At 50.8% G+C, this 19,511-nt stretch overlaps 1 protein-coding gene across 3 annotated transcripts in view; it reads left to right on the forward strand.

Moving 5' to 3' along the window:
• The window catches only part of FLT4 (fms related receptor tyrosine kinase 4), a 59,961-nt gene extending 40,568 nt beyond the window's left edge, over positions 1 to 19,393 (forward strand). Inside the window, exons 12-30 of one of the 3 annotated variants that reach the window (XM_054217492.1) lie at positions 1,706 to 1,814; positions 2,870 to 3,229; positions 3,478 to 3,624; positions 4,284 to 4,415; positions 4,688 to 4,794; positions 5,097 to 5,232; positions 6,041 to 6,145; positions 7,657 to 7,770; positions 8,009 to 8,097; positions 8,394 to 8,541; positions 9,119 to 9,213; positions 9,560 to 9,682; positions 10,103 to 10,214; positions 10,594 to 10,693; positions 11,168 to 11,273; positions 12,223 to 12,362; positions 13,044 to 13,164; positions 13,949 to 14,034; positions 15,391 to 19,393. In XM_054217492.1, the coding sequence (XP_054073467.1) occupies positions 1,706 to 1,814; positions 2,870 to 3,229; positions 3,478 to 3,624; positions 4,284 to 4,415; positions 4,688 to 4,794; positions 5,097 to 5,232; positions 6,041 to 6,145; positions 7,657 to 7,770; positions 8,009 to 8,097; positions 8,394 to 8,541; positions 9,119 to 9,213; positions 9,560 to 9,682; positions 10,103 to 10,214; positions 10,594 to 10,693; positions 11,168 to 11,273; positions 12,223 to 12,362; positions 13,044 to 13,164; positions 13,949 to 14,034; positions 15,391 to 15,610 (2,550 nt within the window). In that variant the 3' untranslated portion in view covers positions 15,611 to 19,393. The remainder of the gene's footprint in view (positions 1 to 1,705; positions 1,815 to 2,869; positions 3,230 to 3,477; positions 3,625 to 4,283; positions 4,416 to 4,687; positions 4,795 to 5,096; positions 5,233 to 6,040; positions 6,146 to 7,656; positions 7,771 to 8,008; positions 8,098 to 8,393; positions 8,542 to 9,118; positions 9,214 to 9,559; positions 9,683 to 10,102; positions 10,215 to 10,593; positions 10,694 to 11,167; positions 11,274 to 12,222; positions 12,363 to 13,043; positions 13,165 to 13,948; positions 14,035 to 15,390) is intronic. The other 2 variants (XM_054217493.1, XM_054217494.1) reach the window with 2 other exon arrangements.
• The last annotated feature ends 118 nt before the right edge of the window (positions 19,394 to 19,511 follow it).

A 19,511-nucleotide genomic window follows, 5' to 3' on the forward strand; every position in this document is an offset into this window, starting at 1 on the left:
TCCCAGAGCAGCTGAAGGGAGAGGCAGGGATTAGTGTCCCCCAGGGAGGTGAGCAGGGGTAGTGGGATGGGAGCTTCTGGGTGAGAAGCTCTTGTGTTTCCCTCCAGATGGGACTCTCCTCTTGGTCCCTTTTGATCTTTCCCTTTGTTCCTTGTTCCTTGTCCCTCTTGTCGTCCTCTTATTCCTCAACTGCATCCTTCTGATTCCATCTCTTTGGTTGTAACTGTCCTGGAGGTCCAGCTTAGGTTGTGCAGCCCAGGGACATACAAGAGCTCTGGGAGAAGAGAGCTCTTCCACTTGCAGTGGGATGCTACATCCTCAAATCTGCTTTCTCTTTCCCTCCTCCTCATTTCTGCCTGTCTTCTCTTACCATCCTCCTCTGTTTTTCATTCTGTCCAGAAAGGCCATAATGAGCCATAGGGTGTGCAGCACACAGCCATGCATTGCAGGCAGCAGCATGATGTCAAATCCAGGAACCCCAACTCAAACGTAACACTGCAGATTAGAAGGAAAATCCCCAAGAAACAGGAAAGGCAGCACACAAAAGTGCCAGCAATAGGATCACTTCAGCTGTATTGAGTAACCCCAAGAAACGGAAGAGGCAGTGCACAAAAGTACTCGTAATAAGGTCACTTCAGTTGTGTTGATTATGTACTGTATGAATGACTGTTCCTTCTGATTAACACAAGCTAATACATTGCCACTTAGAACGGAAATGCTTCCTAAAGTCTATGGGACGAATAGTAAAGGCAAAGTAGTCTCCCTGGAGGAACACAATTTTTTTGCATTTTAAATCCCTCTCATTAGAGGGAATTTTTGCATGTGATTAACATGTCATTCAAACTGGGAGGGAGGAAAAACCTGTGCCTCAAATCGCAGATCTCCTCTAAGGGGAGTGCTTGTAACACATTTGGCAGCTCGCACGCGTGCAGTGTGAGCCACCGGGAGGAGAGCAGCCTGACTCCCCAGCTGCCTTTCCTGGCTTATTTGGAGGCAGCATCTCCTGGGTCTGTGCTCTCAGGGCAGCAGCCTGGCTGTTTGCCCAATCTCAGTCACAGGGAGGGAGGAGGAAGCTTTTAGGACCATGTCTATGTAGACTTGGAATTTAAAGGGAGAAGATGACAGCTCCTCCTGAAGTGGTGAAAGCTGGAGTGCTTTCACAGGTTTGATTTCCCCTTATGGATAAAAGGAGCGCTTGCAGGTCTGTGAGTACCTGTAAACTCCACTGAACTCTGGGACACTAAGTAGTCACTTAACTGCAGAGGGCTGAGGGAATCAAAGCCTTGGTGTCCTTTCCCTTTCCCCCCACTGTTATAAAGCTTGTCAGGAGCTTAAGCATTCCCTCAGCCCTGCATTGTGTTCATGTCCCCCTTGCTGGGCACAGGCCTGTCCCCATGGTGACTCGAGGGCCTTAGCAAGAAGTTTGCTCCCATGGAGAGGCATCTGTGCTGGCTGGGCTCTGTAAAAAGGAGCAGAGATCAGGAATAAAACCATGTTGCTGTTGCTAGAGCCAGCAGATGAGGCTTGAAATGCACAAAGGGCTATTGAATAAGGGGCTATTTTTGCATAACCTTTTCCCAGGTACAGCTGCTGCCTGGGGCCAGGCTTGCTGTGTGCTTTGCTATCTGCCAGAGAGCAGCACCAGTCCTACTTCTCTTCCTGCTTACTTGTCCTAACTCCCCCTTATGCTTTCTTCCCCCATCAGACAGTCAGCAAACTGGCCATCCAGGAGGCCAATGTCTCCGTCATGTACAAGTGTATCGCCTCTAATAAAGTGGGTCGAGACGAGCGGCTGATCTACTTCTATGTAACCAGTGAGTACAGCAGACGTCCCTTCCATCCGCATCAGCCAAGGTCCCTGCTTGAAATAGGCAGGTCCCTAGACCTGCCGAGTCCTGTCATTCACAGTTAAACAGTGACTGGGAAACCAGCACGAAAGCAGGGCTACCCCAGAACTCTGCTGGGTGGCAGAAGCCTGGAGCCCTGGCAGCAGATAGCACAGGCAGAGTTTGGCAGGCAGACCTGGGGATGAGCCGGCGCTGCCTGTGCCTAGGTCCTGGAGCAGCCCTGGCAGGTCCTGGGCTGGGGATGTCCTGCTGGCTCAGGCCCAGGCAGCTCCCTGGGCTGGGGACGTGCCTGGTCCAAGAGCATCCTCTAGTGGCACTGCCCGACCTGCTCCCAGGCAGGGTCCTGCTGGCCTGAGCCCCCCGGCAGAGTCCCCACGGGGTTGTGGTGGTGGGAGGAAGCTGAGAGCCCAGCAGTGTGGGCTGGAGTCATGGCTGCATAAGCTTCCTGCCAGCAGCGTTGGAGGGAGTCTGTCCCTGTCCCCTGGGGACAGGGAGCCTGGCAAGGGTACAGCAGAGGCTTATCTTCATGCCTCTCTGGACAGACCCCAGAAGCCTGGGCTCATGGCCCTCATAGGTAATACCTGTGCTGTTAGAGCCACCAGCTTTTGTGGAGGCAGATGAACATCTGCAATCACTGCTCCAGTAATTCTCTGCGTGTGCAGTGATCCAGCCTGGCTGTATAACTGTCTTGCAAGTGTAAGAGCAGGCATGTGTGCAATCCAAAATGCTGCAGCTGAGCTGAGAGCAGAAACAGCCTAATTCAGACCTTCCAGGCTTGTTTCATTTGTGACTCCATCCTAATTTGACCCTGGGGCTTCAGCATATCCCTTAGCACTCACTGGGTGCAACTTAAGCTGTTGATCACTAGAAGTTTGTGTGTCGCAGTTCTGCTCTAGATTCGTTTCCTTTACCCTGGCTGAGAACAGGGGAGTCTCAGAGAGCTGAGCCCAAGGAGACAATTTCATTGTGTCTGGCAGCTCAGCCATGGAAACTCATTCACGTGTTCATTTCCTTCCTGAAAGCCATTCCAGACGGGTTCGAGATTGAGTCCCAGCCCTCTGAAGAGCCCATAGAGGGGCAGGACCTACAGCTGAGCTGCAATGCGGACAACTACACGTATGAGAACCTGCAGTGGTATCGGCTGAACCTCTCCAAGCTCCACGACGAGGAGGGCAACCCCCTCGTGCTGGACTGCAAGAACGTCCATCACTATGCCACCAAGATGCAGGGGGAGCTGCGCTTCCAGCCTGACTCCAACGATGCCACCTTGCTGCTCACCATCCCCAACATCTCCCTGGGCGAGGAGGGAGATTACGTGTGTGAGGTGCAGAACAGGAAGACCCGGGAGAAGCACTGCCACAAGAAATACATCTCTGTGCAGGGTGAGGGTCCACAGGGCAGGCGGGAGTGACAGAGGAGAGCTGGTGCTCTTGCTGCCATCAGCTTCCCAGTCCATCCCCAGGGGAAGCCACGCAAGCAAGCTAAACTCAAGGTGGCAAAGGCAGGGCACCTGGGTTCTCAAGACACCCTTCAGCAGGGGTGAGAGACCCAAAGCCCCCCGGGAACACAGATATTCTTTGATCAATCAGTTTCCCGTTTTCCCCTCCTCCTCTTTGTGCTGCTCCTCCAGCCCTGGAGATCCCCCGCCTCAAGCAGAACCTGACAGACATTTGGGTGAACGTCAGTGACTCCATAGAGATGCGCTGTAAGGTGGATGGCAACCACGTTCCTGAAATCAGCTGGTACAAAGACGAGAAACTGGTGGAAGAAGTGTCAGGTACAGTGGGCTGGGGGTGAATCAAAGGCAGGGCATCATGTCTGGCAGCCGGAGAGCTGAACGCCGCTGGGTTCTGGGAGTTGCTGTGCCCAGGCAAAGGCGCCTGTTCTCTGAATTGGCTGAACTCTGGTTTTAATCATGTTCTATTCCAGTTTGATGCAGTGTCACCTAAGGCAAGTCTATGCCCTAGGGCCTGGCTCAGCACTGTCTGCGCATGTGCACATTCAGCTAGAGAGCAGAGAAAGAGATAAATCATTCATCTTCTTACTCTGAGCCTAGTGCCTGGCATCTCTGCGCACACAGGGATCAACCCAGATCCCATGAAAGGATCCAGGTACATTGCAAAGGTGAAGGAACAGGTCCTGGAGCTGAAGCAGAGCTTGACACACCAGCTGGACTGCCTGGTCACCATCCCCATCCAGTGTTGTCTGTGTGGGTTTTGTCCCCTCCATACACTGCCTGGGGAAGGCTCTTCCAGGATATTTCTGGGGCCATCAGGCCCCAGAAGAGAGCCTCTACCAGCTGGTGCAATTTCATTCTGCCTCTAAAATGAACCAGCTAAAAAAAAAAAAAAATAGCCTTATTTTGAGTCTGAATGAGTCCAGTATACTAATCCCCCCTCCCTGTGAGTGACCGCTACAACCCTCTGTGCCTTACAGGGATCGACCTGGCAGACTTCAACCAGAGGCTGAGCATTCAGAGGGTGAGGGAGGAGGACGCTGGGCTCTACCTGTGCAGTGTCTGCAACGCTAAGGGCTGTGTGAACTCCTCGGCCAGTGTCTCCGTGGAAGGTACCAGTAGCCACGACACCCCTGGGGATGAAGGGGTGGAGCAGGAGCATGGCCAAGGTCCCATGCCTCTTCCTTGTGACACCAGGCAGTGGCAGGCAGCGAAAGCCCCTAGGCCTTGCTGGTGGCATGGTGCTCTCACAGGAGGATCATGTTTTGCTCAGGAAAACACACCTCCCCAGTCTCCCCACAGCCTGAAGCAGGCCACAAGGGACAGCTGAGCTGGGGCACCGAATGGGAATCTCTGAAGCTATGATTTCCCTCCTGTCCCACAGGCTCTGATGACAGGACTAATGTGGAGATTGTCATCCTGATTGGGACTGGGGTTATCGCTGTTTTCTTCTGGATCCTCCTTATCCTCATCTTCTGTAACATCAAAAGGGTACGTGACTGTCTCTGCCCCAGAGCAGGGGAGGTGCCTTAGCGGGGTTTGGGGCAACACCATTGCTGTGATGCGGGGCTGTATGACAGCATCCGCTAAAAGGAGGTCATCGAGTGATGCTTCAAGGGCTCTTACTGCCAAGGACAGGGTGCATAAGGGCTGTGGTAAAGGAGGTGACAGGGAATGGCCTTTGCCAGGGGGAAGCAGGTCAAGGCAGGCAAAGGAACCAAATCCCCCCTGGGAGTCAGCACCCAGTGCAGGGAGGGCATCTCCTCACCCTCTATGTTGGCTGATTCCTGCAGCCTGCCCACGCAGACATCAAGACGGGCTACCTCTCCATCATCATGGACCCTGGTGAGGTGCCCTTGGAAGAGCAGTGCGAGTACCTGCCCTATGATTCCAGCAAGTGGGAGTTCCCACGAGACCGCCTGCGCCTAGGTGAGCCGGACCCCCTCCCTGCCACTGCGCGCTGCAGCCAGGGCTTCCCACCAGCCCTTCAAACTCACCCTCCAGGTTTCTTACATATCTCTGTGTGTTTAATGCCTTCTCTCTGCCTCAGGCTTCCCGTCTTCTTCCCCAGACTGTCCCTAAAGCCCAGCTGTGCCTGGGAAATCTCTTTGGGTCTGACTATGGACAGATCTGAACCAACTGTAAGCCCAGACTCTCCCAATGTACCCTGACAGGCATCACTGAGACCAGGAGACCTCTGGGCATGCTTTAAAACCCATGCCCATATTCTGCAACCAGCAATCTGGACAGAACAGCCCAGCCCACAGTAGGCACCCCAAGTTCAGGACCAGGACTGCACCCACTATTCTCCTCATGATGAGACATCTGCTTGCAGTCTCTTCTGTCTGCCTGGGAGGGTTAAAAGGGCTGCAGACTACCTTTGAGGCACAGAGCAGTGACATTAGCCCTGGCTGCTCTGCTGCAAGGTGTCACGTTTACCTTTCCCACACACTCTGCTTGAGGGCAACAAACAGTCCCTCACTTCTTCAGGGCCATTTCCTTCCTTTGCTTTGTCCATGCCAGCTCTGTCTCAGTTCCTCCCATCATCCTTTCTCTTATTCTCACTGACAGAGCAAGCAGCCACCTGGGAAGGGCACAAGTTCCACTCCTTCCTTTTCCTTTATGACCTTTTTTCTTTCTTCTTCCCATGGTTTCCTGTTGAGTTTTTTGTTTTTTCGTTCCATTCTGCATGTGCTGCACCTGCCTTCCCTCACACTGCCTCTTTGCTTGCCCATAGGTAAGGTCCTGGGTCATGGTGCCTTTGGGAAGGTGGTGGAAGCATCAGCGTTTGGGATCAATAAAAGTAACAGCTGTGAGACCGTAGCAGTCAAAATGCTGAAAGGTACGTGGACAGCGAAGCAGACTATGCAGTCTGAGTGGACAGCAAAGGACGAGGCATCTGCCAGGGAATCTCCACCCTGTAAATGCCTGTCTTTTGCATAAGACATGTTAAAGCCCTGGAAAATGTTTTATCTCCCACAAGCACTCCTGGGTGTTTCTGCCTGAGCCAGCCCTGAGTTAGGGAAGAGGAGCTGGAACCAGCCTTTTAATTTATGGCTTTTTGGCCTCAACACATTTGATCCTCTTGGTCTCCCCTCATGGATGCTTTAGCCCCACTCAGCTGCACTGGGAGGCAAGTGGCAGAATAGACAACAGGGACTTGGGGAACTCGGCTGTCAAGGAAATTTAGCTGTCTGCAAAGGCAAAGAATGAGATCTGTCTCAAAGGACGAACAAGAATCCAGAGCCCCTCTTTGGCAGGTCACTGAAGGAAGTGTTGCTCCCAGTTGCCTTCTTCCAAACGTGCCTGTTTATGGGCCATGTTCACAGCTGGGTAAAGAAACAGGTTGCAGCTCTTACCTAGCTCTGGGGGCTGACGTGGCTTTGCACCCAAAGCCTGGTCAATCCAAAGTGAGATTTTAAACTTTTATGGCCATGCTTTCAAACAGGCATCCAGAACTTTATTCTGTAATTTGGTACGCAACAAAATACCGTGGTAGTCTCTGGCCAGCAGTGGCCTGTATGTGGAAACCAAGTCATGGCTCATCTCAGCAGTACTTACACTGCAAGAGTACAGATGATCTGCACAGCAATTGCAGAGGGAAGCCTGGCCATGCAAGGTTGCTTTACAGTCCTTTGAGGCATGGCTGTCACCTGGCCCATCAGCTGCAGCTCAAGAGGATGCTTCTGTCTCTCAGACTATGTTTACAAATTCCCAAGTAAGGCAAAATGCATATGGAGAAAACAGAGAAGTATGAAAAAGGCACGCAAAACCAGAGAAAACACCCTGAGGGTAAAACAAAGGATCAAGAGTTCATGTGAATTAGACATTCAGAAAGAAAATGCAGCACAGAGAGCTGGCAGGGGCACAAGACTGTGGTTGCTATTGGAGGGGAATCATAAAAAGATATTCTTGGGTTTGAGACAGTTCCTATCTTCAGTCATGACCAAAAGACTCAGATGCCTTTTGTTTCTAATTTTCCTTCAAATCATTTTATGGCTTGTTATCTCTGTTTGGAGGCTGAAAGGATAGAGATTCAAATGTGTGCATCTGTACGTAAGCCTCAAGTGATCTTTTTCCTTGCACGGCTATCACAAGGAAAAACGTGTCGGGCACAGGTTGTGTTGTCCTTTGCACGTGCAGGGAGCACCCTACGCATCACAGCAGTGATCCTGGGATCTCCAGACAAGGCTCTGACATTTCATATGGAAACATGCAATAACAAAATGTACCAAGGCTCTGGGGTTACAGCCTCCTCAGCAAAACTCACAATAACACTCTGATAAGAGAAGGGTGGTGAGGGGGAGTGAAAAGCTGTGAGGAAGTGTCATGACATGGTCTGTGTATTTCCAGAGGGAGCTACCGCAAGCGAGCACAAGGCACTGATGTCAGAGCTGAAGATCCTCATTCACATCGGGAATCACCTCAACGTGGTGAATTTGCTGGGTGCCTGTACCAAACCCAATGGTAAATATCCCAGGGCAACAGGCTGTGCCTGCTCCCAGAAGTCAGTGCTCATCCCTTGTGCCCTTTCTGCTGGCCACGTGTGTCACCACAAAGGCTTGTGGGGATGTTACTGCTGTGTCTGTGTGCACTTAGGGCAGGTGCCACAGCTCAGCGGGGCTGCACAAAACATGAGTTGGGGCAAATTCTGACCATCCCAAGCCCTCACCTCTTCCCCTGACCCTTGATGTCTTCTCGCCAGGTCCACTAATGGTTATTGTTGAGTTCTGCAAGTATGGAAACCTCTCCAACTACCTGCGGACCAAACGGGAAGGATTCAGTCCTTACAGGGTAAGTAGCTTCCTTTGCCCCATGGGACCTGTCCCATGTCTAGGGAAGGAAGATGTGTAGCCTGAAACATGATCTGACAACGGAGCAAAGACACCCTTTGTCTAGCAGCAGATCAACTTTACACAGTGATCTTAGTTCATGTGCACATCAGCAAAGTAATTTCTTTCTGCAATGGAAGATAGTTGCTTCCAGGCCAGAATTACAGTCTAAGAACAGGAAAAGACTGTGCAGCTCGTGGGTGCAGGGGTTACACTGTCTGTTGCCTGCTGAGGTTTTCGTTTTGGTCTCCTTGCCAGGAGAAGTCTCCCAGGCTGCGTATTCAGGTCCAGTCCATCGTGGAGGCAGCGAGAGCAGACAGGAGGAGTCGTTCTGGGACTAGCGACAGCGCTATCTTCAGCCGCTTTCTGATGCACAAGAGCCAGACAGCGCAGCCGATCCAGGAAGGTAATACTCCAGCCTCAGCAGTGGCTCCTCACCTGGCCCACCAAAGAAATGCCAGACTTGGCTAACTTGGGGAATGGGTAGGGCATGACAGTGGGGAGCTGGGACCCAGCCTTGCAGCTGATCACTCCACTGTTGCATGGCAATTCCCTGGACAGGACTATTAGAGTCATCTGTTGTCTCTTGTAACAGACTCTGGAAACCCAGAAAGGAGAATTAAATCCTTTTGGATTTTTTTTTAGCCTAAATAAGTGAGAATTGAGAGCGATCTCAGTGGCTCCTCCCTAGGACAGGAACGATGAGCTAACCTTCAAAGTCCCTTCCAGCCCTGCTCCCCACAACTCTGTCTGACTGACGTGTGCTGGAGGCTGGACTCATTCTCCTCACACTTGAGCAGGTTCCTGCCATGTGCTTTCTGCCACCTAAGCAGAAAATCCTAGAGAGGAGGTGGCTACTCCAGTTAGCAGTAGGGAGTAGCTGTATCTCACCAAGGGGCTGGTTGTATCCCACAGTCCTGGAGAGAGGCAAGTAGGACAAGAGACCGCTCACTGTCTAATCATTTTCTTGTGCTCTTGGACAGTGGATGACTTGTGGCAAAGTCCCTTGACAATGGAAGACCTGATCTGCTACAGCTTCCAGGTAGCACGTGGCATGGAGTTTCTGGCATCCCGAAAGGTGAGCTCACCCTTTCCTTCACTCCTTTATTCCTTTGTGCATGCCTGACCAAAGAAGGCCTGCCTACAGTCACTTTACAGGTGACACACAGAGAGATTCAGTGACCTGCCTCACACTTCTCAGGAAGTCTGAGGTAGTCCTGTGTACCCAAAGATGGGAAATTAGTCCTCTTGCATTTCATCCTCTCCCAAACCATCCCCTTTTGAAATTTTTATTTTTAACTCCTTCCCACTTCTACCATTCCCCCATTACAGCTCAAGTTTGCAAGGGGAGGAGGGTGCTCTGCACTTTCTGATGGTGGTTCCTGTCTCTCTGATTTTGCCCCTTCCGCTTTGTGTGCCCTCAGTGCATTCACAGAGACCTGGCGGCTCGCAATATCCTGCTGTCAGAGAACAACGTGGTAAAGATCTGTGACTTCGGCCTGGCCCGGGATATCTACAAGGACCCTGACTATGTCAGGAAAGGCAGTGTGAGTGCTTTCTTCTCAAACCCTATATAGATTAGGCCACCTTGAGGTGTTCAAAAACTACTCTGGGGCTGGAATAAACTGAGAAAAAGATGAAAAAGGAGGAGTGGAACCACTTGTGTAGCTGGGACCAGGAACTGTTGGCCCAGTGATGTATGTGCTGTCCTCCTCCTCCATCACCAAACCTCTGTCTCGTTCCTACTGCCCCTCAGCCTGTCGTTACTTACTCTTCTTCCTTTATACTCTTTCCTCCCCCTTTCAGTGTCTCCATCCCGCCCTCTCGCCTAACCAAACCTCCATTCCTCCATGGAGAGAGGAGCAGGGCTAACAGCTCTAGTTTCCTTTTAACCCATTGCTACAAGAAGGGCTGTCCTGGGACATGTCCCTGACTGAATGCTTATGCCTTGCCTCTCCCTCCTGCAGGCCCGTCTCCCACTGAAGTGGATGGCTCCAGAGAGCATCTTCGACAAGGTCTACACTACCCAGAGTGACGTCTGGTCCTTTGGGGTCCTCCTTTGGGAAATCTTCTCGCTAGGTGAGTGCTAATGAGGGTCATACGCTGCTGAGGGAGGCAGGACCTCTCTTCCCACATAGCAGCGTGGTGGGAGAGTCTGAGCAGGAGGCTGTGATGTTCTGAAGCATGTCTAAGGAGTTATGGGAAGAGACGTTGGTATGGGCAAAAGAAATATGGAGGCCATATCCCTCCATGAACAGGGTGATGGGAGATAGGCATGCAGAGGTGGCCTTCTGCTCACCGAGGCAGAAGATCCTGTCTCAGGCAGCACTGAGGACTTGGGCTGCGTATGAGAAGTGACCACATGTCCCAGTGTTTTGGGAGGAAGGGTGGTCTCAAGGAAAGGACCAGTTTCTGATGGCACGTTTCATGTTCCCACCTCTCTTTGAACCTCCTTTAGGGGCATCTCCATACCCTGGAGTCCAGATCAACGAGGAGTTCTGCCAGAGGCTCAAAGACGGTACCAGGATGAGAGCCCCAGAGTATGCCACAGCAGAAATGTGAGTCAGAAACCTCCCAGATCCCAGCATAGGTCAGGGCAGGCCCCTCTGTGGGATGGTGGAAACCTCCCAGATCCCAGCATAGGGCAAGACAGGCCCCTCTGTGGGATGCAAAGACCTTTCAGCCAGGATGGGGGATGAGCCAACACCTCCTTCACACCAGGCAGCTGCCTGGAGGGCAAGCCAGATGGGTTCAAATGCAGGTCAGAGCTATCTAGGAACATCAAATCCCTTGTATACACGCACTGGGATGGGCCTTTGACTCTGGAGGGTATCAAAGGTGTCTGAATTAGCTCCCTGTGCACTCTTACATTCAGTGCATAATGAACCAACCCCCTTCCAGTAGGTCCGCATGGCCAAAGTGCTGGGGGGTGCCGAGCTTTCCTTCACAGTGCAGGTACCATGTAGGTGGGAGCTGCAGAGTGGGGTAGGAGGGGGCTTCTGTTGCATAAAAACAGCGTCTCTTCTTGGCAGTTACCGTATAATGCTGAGCTGCTGGCACAGTGATCCCAAGGAAAGACCAACTTTCTCCGACCTGGTGGAGATACTGGGGAACCTTCTTCAGGAAAACGTCCAGCAGGTGAAAACCTCTCTGTGTCCCTGTTCAGCTCCAGACAGCTCTTTCTTCTCCCACCACTAGGTCCCTTCCTGTGCCCTCCTCTGACTCCCTGGCCAATACAGTACCTTTGCGTAGGCCAAGGGATAACACAGCGTTTCTTGCATCAGAGAGCTCCATTTCCCAGAGGTACCGGAGAGCTCATTTCTGCTGTAGCCTTCTCACTGAATCCTAATATAGCTCCACTCCTTGCAGGGTGGATACACTCTCAGTCGTCATTCCAATACTTCCATCCTAATCCCCAGATGATTATTTTAAATTTTTCAGCTGAGTCAAGTCCCTGGCAGTCCTGCCTCTCACACGCCCGCATAATGAAAACCAGGACTTCACCAGGGTTTCTGAAACTCTATCCTCAGATGGAAATGTCAGGGCCACGTGAACCAAACAACTGTTCCATTAGAGCAGTCATATATACAAATTTCTCTGAAACTATTACTAATCGCTGCCATGCAGTAACTCACCAGGACTTTTAACTGTGATGAGCATGCAGCTCTGATTTAACATTTTCTTGATGTTCCATTTCATAAGGTGATAGCTAAATGCTTAAATATGAGTACTTTCTCATCCTGACGTCCCTGATTTTAACCTTTAGGCACTGGATCCCAGCACAAGCATGACTAAGCCACAATGATGTGCCCCCAGAGCATAGTGCTCTGCTCTGTCCGCATAGAGAACTCTAGGTGCCATAGGACTGGGCTGTTTTCCTGCTCACGCACACCTCCATGCACCTGCAACACTCACAGCTACTTAACGCAGAGGGCACAGAAATCTCCAGACGGATATTTCGTCCCAGAGAAACAAAAGACAAACCAGAACTTTTCCTCCCCGGCTCTGACAGCTTCTGCTTGTAGAGCCCTTTCTTGTGGGAAAGCCCTCCCCTTCTTGCAAGGCCACTCACTGTTCTTCCTACCAGGAAGGGAAGGATTACATCCCACTGAACGACTCTCACAGCTCAGAAGATGATGGTTTCTCCCAGGTGCCTTCCTCTGCCCAGCAAAACTCAGATGAAGAGGACTTTGACGTGAGGATACGCTGCCACAGCCTAGCAGCAAGGTGAATCCCCTCTAAAAAGGGCAGAGAGAGCCCAGCAGGCAGCCAGCAGCCTGAGCTGTAAGGGAGCCTGAGGGATATGGGGAGAACCCAGTAGCAAGATGTTGGAAAAATCCCAGGTGGTCAGGTGTGATCCAAGCATTTGGGCCATAGCATCTTGCTTATAAAAGCAAAATCACTCTCCTTTGCTGATAAGAAAGAGACCGTGATATGTAAGCCTATGGCATTCCTTCTCCTGCCTCCAGCTACACTGCCAGAGCATCACATCCCACTAAAGGCATCGTGGCCCATCAGGTAGATGAGGAAAGAAGGTGTCAGCTGGGTCTCTGCACTTCTGCTAATGCAGGAGCTTCATGCTATGTTTCTGACTAACCCAAATAATTAGGCCTAGGCTTCTCATCTCCGGGGAGCTGTGATAGTGGGATGCCTGGGATCTATACGACATTATTCAGGTAATCAGGACCTGATTCCATCAGGAAGTCTGGGTGCTCCCCACTGCAGAAGTAGTATGGGGTTAAAAGGCCTAAGGTGACCCCACTCCCCTCCCAAAATCCACCATTTGTTTCATCCGTCTCCCTGCATACTTTGGTTGCATGAAGAGGAGAGAAGGTTGGGTTCAGGTCCTGTTTATTCAGGACATCGACTCTGTTGGTTTTACTGAATGCAGTATGCTTCTGTCAGCAGATACTACAACTGCGTCTCATTCCCTGGTTGTTTGACGGGAGGAAATCAGATCAGGTGTCCATCCAGGATAAAGACATTTGAAGAGTTTCCCATGACACATACAATGTACAAGGCACACCCGGTGAGTAGCATCTGAGTGGAGTTGAGAAGGGGGCAAAGAAATGTTCAGCTGTTTCCTGACACCTTTGCTGTTAAGATCGTGGAAGGAAGATCGCTCCTATCTAATGTCCATCTGTCTGTGTCATTCCTGTTCAGTCCGTCCAGTCCTATGCACATTCATTTCTCCACCTGGCACATAGGGGTTTCTCTACAGCACAGCTTGTACTGCCTGAGTGTGAAATAGGGAGATTAGATCTACAAGCAAGGACTATAAAGGGCCTCAGAGAAGAGCCTGCCCTTCACCCTTTTCAAATCTGTGAATATGGCCTGGTTAAGCATACTGAAATCCAGCCAGGACTAGATAAATCCAGAGTGTTTGTCTGGAACTCCCCTATCCTGACCCACACAGCAGTGTGCAACAGGGACCCTCCTGGCCTCTCCGAACTGGGCTGGTACTTATATCCTCTATAGTGGCAAAGCTTAAGTCATACCCTTAGTCTCAGAGGAAAATCTCATCTCTCTCAGATTTGATGGTAATACATCTTCGAGGCAGGAAGCACTGTTTTTTTTCCCAAAAGTGGCACTGAACTGCGCACACAAATCCTACCTTTTTACATATTCTTTTTAAGAAGGCACCTAAGAAAATCAGTTCCAGCAAGACCATGGAGCATGCTGGTAAAGTGCCCCTACTCCTTTTTTCCCCATCACAGATACACATGATCTCATCTCCTGAATGATTCCTCCTCCCTTCCCACTCTGACCAGTTGACAGGGATGTTACTGATAACTCCTGTTGCTTCCTTCCAGGACAATCAGACAGACAGTGGGATGGTTCTGGCATCTGAGGAATTTGAGAGGATAGAAAACCGACACAGAAAAGAAGGTGGATTCAGGTACTCCTTAAGACTAGCCACTCAGACCTCCCTGCTGCCAAACGCAGACCAGGAGGCAGCTCTTGGTGTTTCCCCATAGGGTACACCTCTTGGGGCTCTCCGCAGCAGCAGGGCTGTGGGCCCTGAGCCAGATAAGTCCATGCACACATTAACGAGAGGCAAAACGCATGAAGAACAGACCTGTCTGCTGCTTCCTAGGGTTTAAAAATACAAACTGTGCCCGTTCCATGAGAATGTGTCCATTAAGGTAAAGAGGCACAGCGGAGTGATGGTGTTAATAGGACTCTTAATGCTTATTGACGTTTTCTGGTGAAATGTGTCAGGGCTTGTTCAAGCAGTGGCAGGTGGGATGGATGGAAACTATGCAGCTGCCACCTCCCGCCCTCAGCCCTGACCCATGTGCTGCAGGGTGCTGATGTGGCACTGCAGCGATGGTACAGCCTTAGGATTTTCCACATGCCAGTACTGAGCCTGGCAGGTTGAGCTGGCGCTCTTGCGGCTGAGGACGTTGTGGATGGTTATGTCCTTGCCCCAGGCTTGGAGACTGGGCAAAAACCTGTCCAGCTCATCTTTGCTTGGTGACAGAGCAGTCTGGGACCTTGTCTCTGTGACAGTGTGTTGAGTAAGCCATGTCAGCTCATTTGTAGACAAGGCCAGTCCCAAGCCTCTTCCTCACCTCCTCTGCCTTCCAACATCAGACCGGTCATTGTCTTTTCCCTTAGCCGTAGCCCTTTGGCCTCTCTGCTGTTGTATCAGACTGTCTCCTGCTTCTTGTCCTTGTCCTTTTTTCCCTAAGGCACATTCCCATTGTCTCCTACACCTGGTGTCCTGTCTCCTGGAAAACACTGCCCTGAAACCTCTCCTTGAACATGTCCCTGCCCTCGCTCTTGTGACTTCTTGCCAGTCACCTAGTATTGTCAGGTGCTGAGATGAGGTTGCTGATTTCCTCCCACATCTTCATCATCTTCCTTCGTTTCCTTTCCCCCATCCTGGCTGTTGGTTTGTAGCAGCTTCTGTTGCTCCTGCCAGGTCTAGGAACAATTGAGGCAATGTCTCTTGTCTCTCCCTGCTCATTGGGGTCCCAACCCTTCCCTGCGGTCCCCAAAGGTATCTAGAAGAGCTGAAATAACTCTGTGGCCAGGTTACATGCAGATTTTTCACAAAACATACAGGCTGTGCTTAGGTTTACAGCAAGGCCTGGTGCTGTGCTGTGAAATGGAGGTATAGGTCCATTCCTGACCCAGCCTCTGCCTCACGCATTAGCAGACGATGTTTCCTGAAGCTGGGGTCTCTCTAGGCAGAACAGAGGCTTTCCAGGAGTGCTCAGATTGATCTTCTGTGTCTCTCTCCCCACAGCAGTAAAGGGCCCAGCCGAACTGCAGAGCTGCCAAGGGAACAGTCGGACCTGCGGGGCAGATGTCGGCCGTCGTACGGGTCCCAGGTCGGAGGCCAGACTTTTTACAACAGTGAATACGGGGAGCTGTCAGAACACTCTGAGGACGGCAGCTGCACCCCACCTGGAGGGGGGGCCAGTCCCCCCACTCTCCACGCTTCCTTCTTCTCCGAGCAGTACTAACGGCATCAAGCCCAGGAGGCGCCGGCCAAGGCAGCCCCTCTCAGCCTCCAGGCGTGTCATCAGGGTCACTCAGAGCTTCTCCTTCAACCTACGCCCAACCCCAGTGGGGAACCTACCCCGAATGTATGGGGAACACCAATATCCTTGGAACCACAGCACAATGGCCCACACAGCACCTCCAGCTGCAGCTTCCCTGCACCGGCGCTGGAGAAAGCGCCTCGCTGATTCCTCGCGTTTCTTTTCTTCCTGTGGCTCAGACAGATGCATTCTGCCAGCAAGTGGGTGCCTGTGTTCAGCACTACAGCACCTTCTGCCTAGCATCCAGCCTCCACTCGGATCAGCTTCCCATTCAGAAAGCCCATTTCAGGTCAGATATAAATAGATCTGTCTTAGTCTCAAGTTTCTTCCTGGTGTGCAGCCTGAATGTTTTTCCTTGGATTGCTTCCTCCTCCTCTCCTCATGATGTCAGCTGCTGAGCTGCTGAGCAGAATCAAAGGGAGAAATCCCTAGTGGTATTCGCAGCAAGAGCAGGACATTTTGAAGAGGTATATGGAGAGATCCCAAGGGATTTTTGCAAATGTTCATGCACACTGTTCATTCTGGGTAGCTGCCAGCCTCACCATCTTCTCTGCAAGCAACACCCACACCCCTCTCATCTCTGCTGGGGAGAAACCTGTCAATCTGCCTTGTCACCAAGATTATTTTAGCTATCCCAACACAGCTAGTGCTGCATAGGTCATCAGCTGATGGCTAGCATCCTCCCAGTGAGATAAATAGCAAGTCTTTTTGCAGGCCTTGTGCAAAACAGGGGTTTGTATACTCTGTGCTGGGAGCAAGTTGCTCACGGGTCTGCTGCTCTTGCCTTCCCCTTCTCCCAGAGCAGTGCTGAGATCATTTGTTGCCGGCGTGAGAAATTAAAGCAAAGCTGTGTTAATTTCAGCTGGCTTCTAAACATAGAGCGAAAATTGGTTGTTTGCTGGGAGGAAAAGGATCAAAGTGGTAGGGAGTGAAATGTTTATTTTCAAGTTGCTGCAAGGGTTTTGGAAACAATGGAAGGAACAGAGCTCCAGCAGTGAGGTGCCCTGGGCTGCATCCCCTTGTGTGTTGGCATCACTGAGCACACTGAGGGCAGCACCTGGCCAGGGATCAAGCCCCAGTTCTTCTGGATGGACAATTCTGCACCATGACCTTTCCTGTCACCCTAGCTCGCTGGCTCTAAGGAGGCACTCTCTGCCCAACGGGCTCCTCTTCAGTTTCTGTTGCAGAACCACCAGCACAGTGTACCTGTCTCTGGGGGACCGAGAAACATTTATTTGCTGAGGAAACATCTCATCACTTAGGCCTTTTGTTTCTAAAAGATACCACGTGAATTCAGAGCTCTGAGGAACCTCCGCAACTCCTCTCTACAGATTTCTGTGCTGCTGCCTCACCACTTCCCACCTACTTCTTTCCATCCTGCTCACAATCCGAGAGCTCAGCCACAGAGCATGGTAACGTCACCACCAGAGGAGTCTGAGTGAAGAGGCTCGCCTGAACAGCTTGTCATCTTCTCTTCTCCCACACGCCTGTGGCTGGCAGAGCTCCTTGCACCAGGGCATCTCAGCGGCGGGGAGTTTCTGCTTGTGGGCCACACCTCTGTGCACAGAGCCAAGGGTTTGGGTTGGACTTTTAAAATTGTGTTTCCTATCAGTCATACTGCTTTGCCAAACTGTATTTCTTTTCCAGCAGAGGGTTTTATGCATTTCCTGACGTGAGCCTGTGAGGCTTTATGGGTGACTTTCTCAAGTCTTAATTATAGTTCTCTGCACAAGTGTAACGGGGAGATTTATTTAGCACATGAGAAAAGCATGTCTATCATTCAGATTCTCTAAGCCTGTGCAGAGCGCCCAGTGTTCCCCTCCCTTTCGTGTCAGCAGGATGACATGGCTGTGATTTCCATGGCAAAAAGAGGCACAAAACTGGACCAGCTTGAGCCAAACTGGCTCAGGACGTGGAATTGGAAACTACATGTGACAATGAATTCCCTGACTTCTATTGGTGGCCCCCGAAGTTGCCAGGAATTTAAGCATCTTTAAGTAATTGTTATGACTCAGTAAGAATCCTCTGGCAGGAGATGCTGGAGAGCCGGGCCAAGGAAGTAGGACAGCCAACAGAGTGTAGGCCAGACCAAATTCTCCTGCCCTCATCTTGCCCTGGTTTTTGAACTGGTGGTTCCCTTGACAGAAAGAAGACTGCATGTGCCCCGTGCTGCTGGGCACTGGCATTCGCATGGGTGGAAGGAGACAGACAGCTGAGCTAAATGCAGGCTGCTCGCTCGGTGATGTGCATACATAAGACCCAGGCTGTCTTGTTTCCAGTGCTTCACAAACAGTTCTCTGCCGGGAAACACAGCCCCACCTGAGAGAGGGCCCAAGAAAGAGGTCTATAAATTAAATAATAGTCGAAAAACAGAATTCCAAAGTAGCTGCAAGTCCTTGTCCATACGTGAGGGACAGAAACGTACTAGCAAAGCCTGACATTGGTGGGATTCCTCAGCAGAAAGGGGACAGAGGTGTCTGAGCGCCCTGGCTCGCTGTCAGCACTCCCAGACAGCCGGGACAGCTGTGCTCTGTCTCTAGGTTCAGCTGTAAATGGCTCACAACCATCCTTGCGGAGAAGGGTTACTTCATCAAAGCCATTGTTAACGATCCCCTGCTTCACTCTGGGGAAAGCACTGGTGTGACATCTGATTTTTGAGCATCCAAATCATTCGACTGCACAGAAGTTTATTTTCTCTCTTTTGCACCATCTTGATGGGGGAGTGAAACCAGATCCTATTGTATCTGTGTCAGCAGCACGGCATGAACAATGCAGCCACGATACGAGCAAACGCTGGCTCCTCTTCAGCCACTCCTGCTGATGAAGAACAACTGTAGTGTGGGATATTGAAGAGCTGTTGAGACAATTGTACTTTTGCTCTTTTAAAAGTATACTAAAATTAGAGTGGACAAACCTGATACCTTTCCCCACACTTTTGCATTGTTTCTGGCATATCTTTTTTTACAGTGTCCAGATAAGCATGAGCATGAAATGAAGCTGGTCTGGTTGGTTTTAAGGTGTGAGACAAAGGTGTTGTCTGTCTTTCCACAGCGACAAGGGACTGTTTCAACTTTTACAACCCAGGGTTCGATAATTGTGCCTGCTCTGTTGTGTTTTGTTCGGGCTTTTACTGGAACTCAACATTGAAGCTAAGCTATTTATCATCCTCCTCCTTTAAAATGACTGCTCCTGCTCTATGCGCAGTCTCATTTTTCCTTACAAAGTGTTGGCATTGAGAGGACGTTCCTCCCTCGTGAAAACAAAGCGTTGGGTCCCCTACTTGCAAATACACGTGCGTCTCTGAAGAAAAACCTGTGTATCAAGTAACACTTCATTTATTTTGCAATATTTTAACCTGGTACCTGTTGTTGCTACAGCAGCATTCAATGTTTCAGTGGGCTGCCTTCGAAGCAAGTAGGTTACAACATGGGTTATGTGCGAGTACAGAAGTGTGGTCTGTGTGTGTGAGTGAGTGTTTCGTGTGTGGGCGTTTGGGTGTTTGCACGTGTGAAGTTTTCCTACCAGTGAGCGTATGTGAGTGTTTATAACTCACGTTGAGTCTTGTCTCTGGAAGTTCACGGTTATATATCAAACCAGTTAGAACACTGCTTTCTTTCCTCTCCCCCTATAGTACTTGTTATCCTTTGTCATTAAGAGTTTTGTTGTAATATCTAAATGTGAAAATGAATAAAGTCATAACTGGCAGCTGCTCTCTGGTTCCTGGAGGCCGCCGCTGCCCGTGGGTGCTGCAGCACTCCCTGCGCCGGGCTGCCCCGCTCCAGCCCAAGCAACCAGAACATTTTGGTTTTATTATTTTTACTTT

Source organism: Rissa tridactyla, chromosome 11 (genome assembly GCF_028500815.1).
Source record: "Rissa tridactyla isolate bRisTri1 chromosome 11, bRisTri1.patW.cur.20221130, whole genome shotgun sequence".
NCBI classification, from domain to species: domain Eukaryota; kingdom Metazoa; phylum Chordata; class Aves; order Charadriiformes; family Laridae; genus Rissa; species Rissa tridactyla.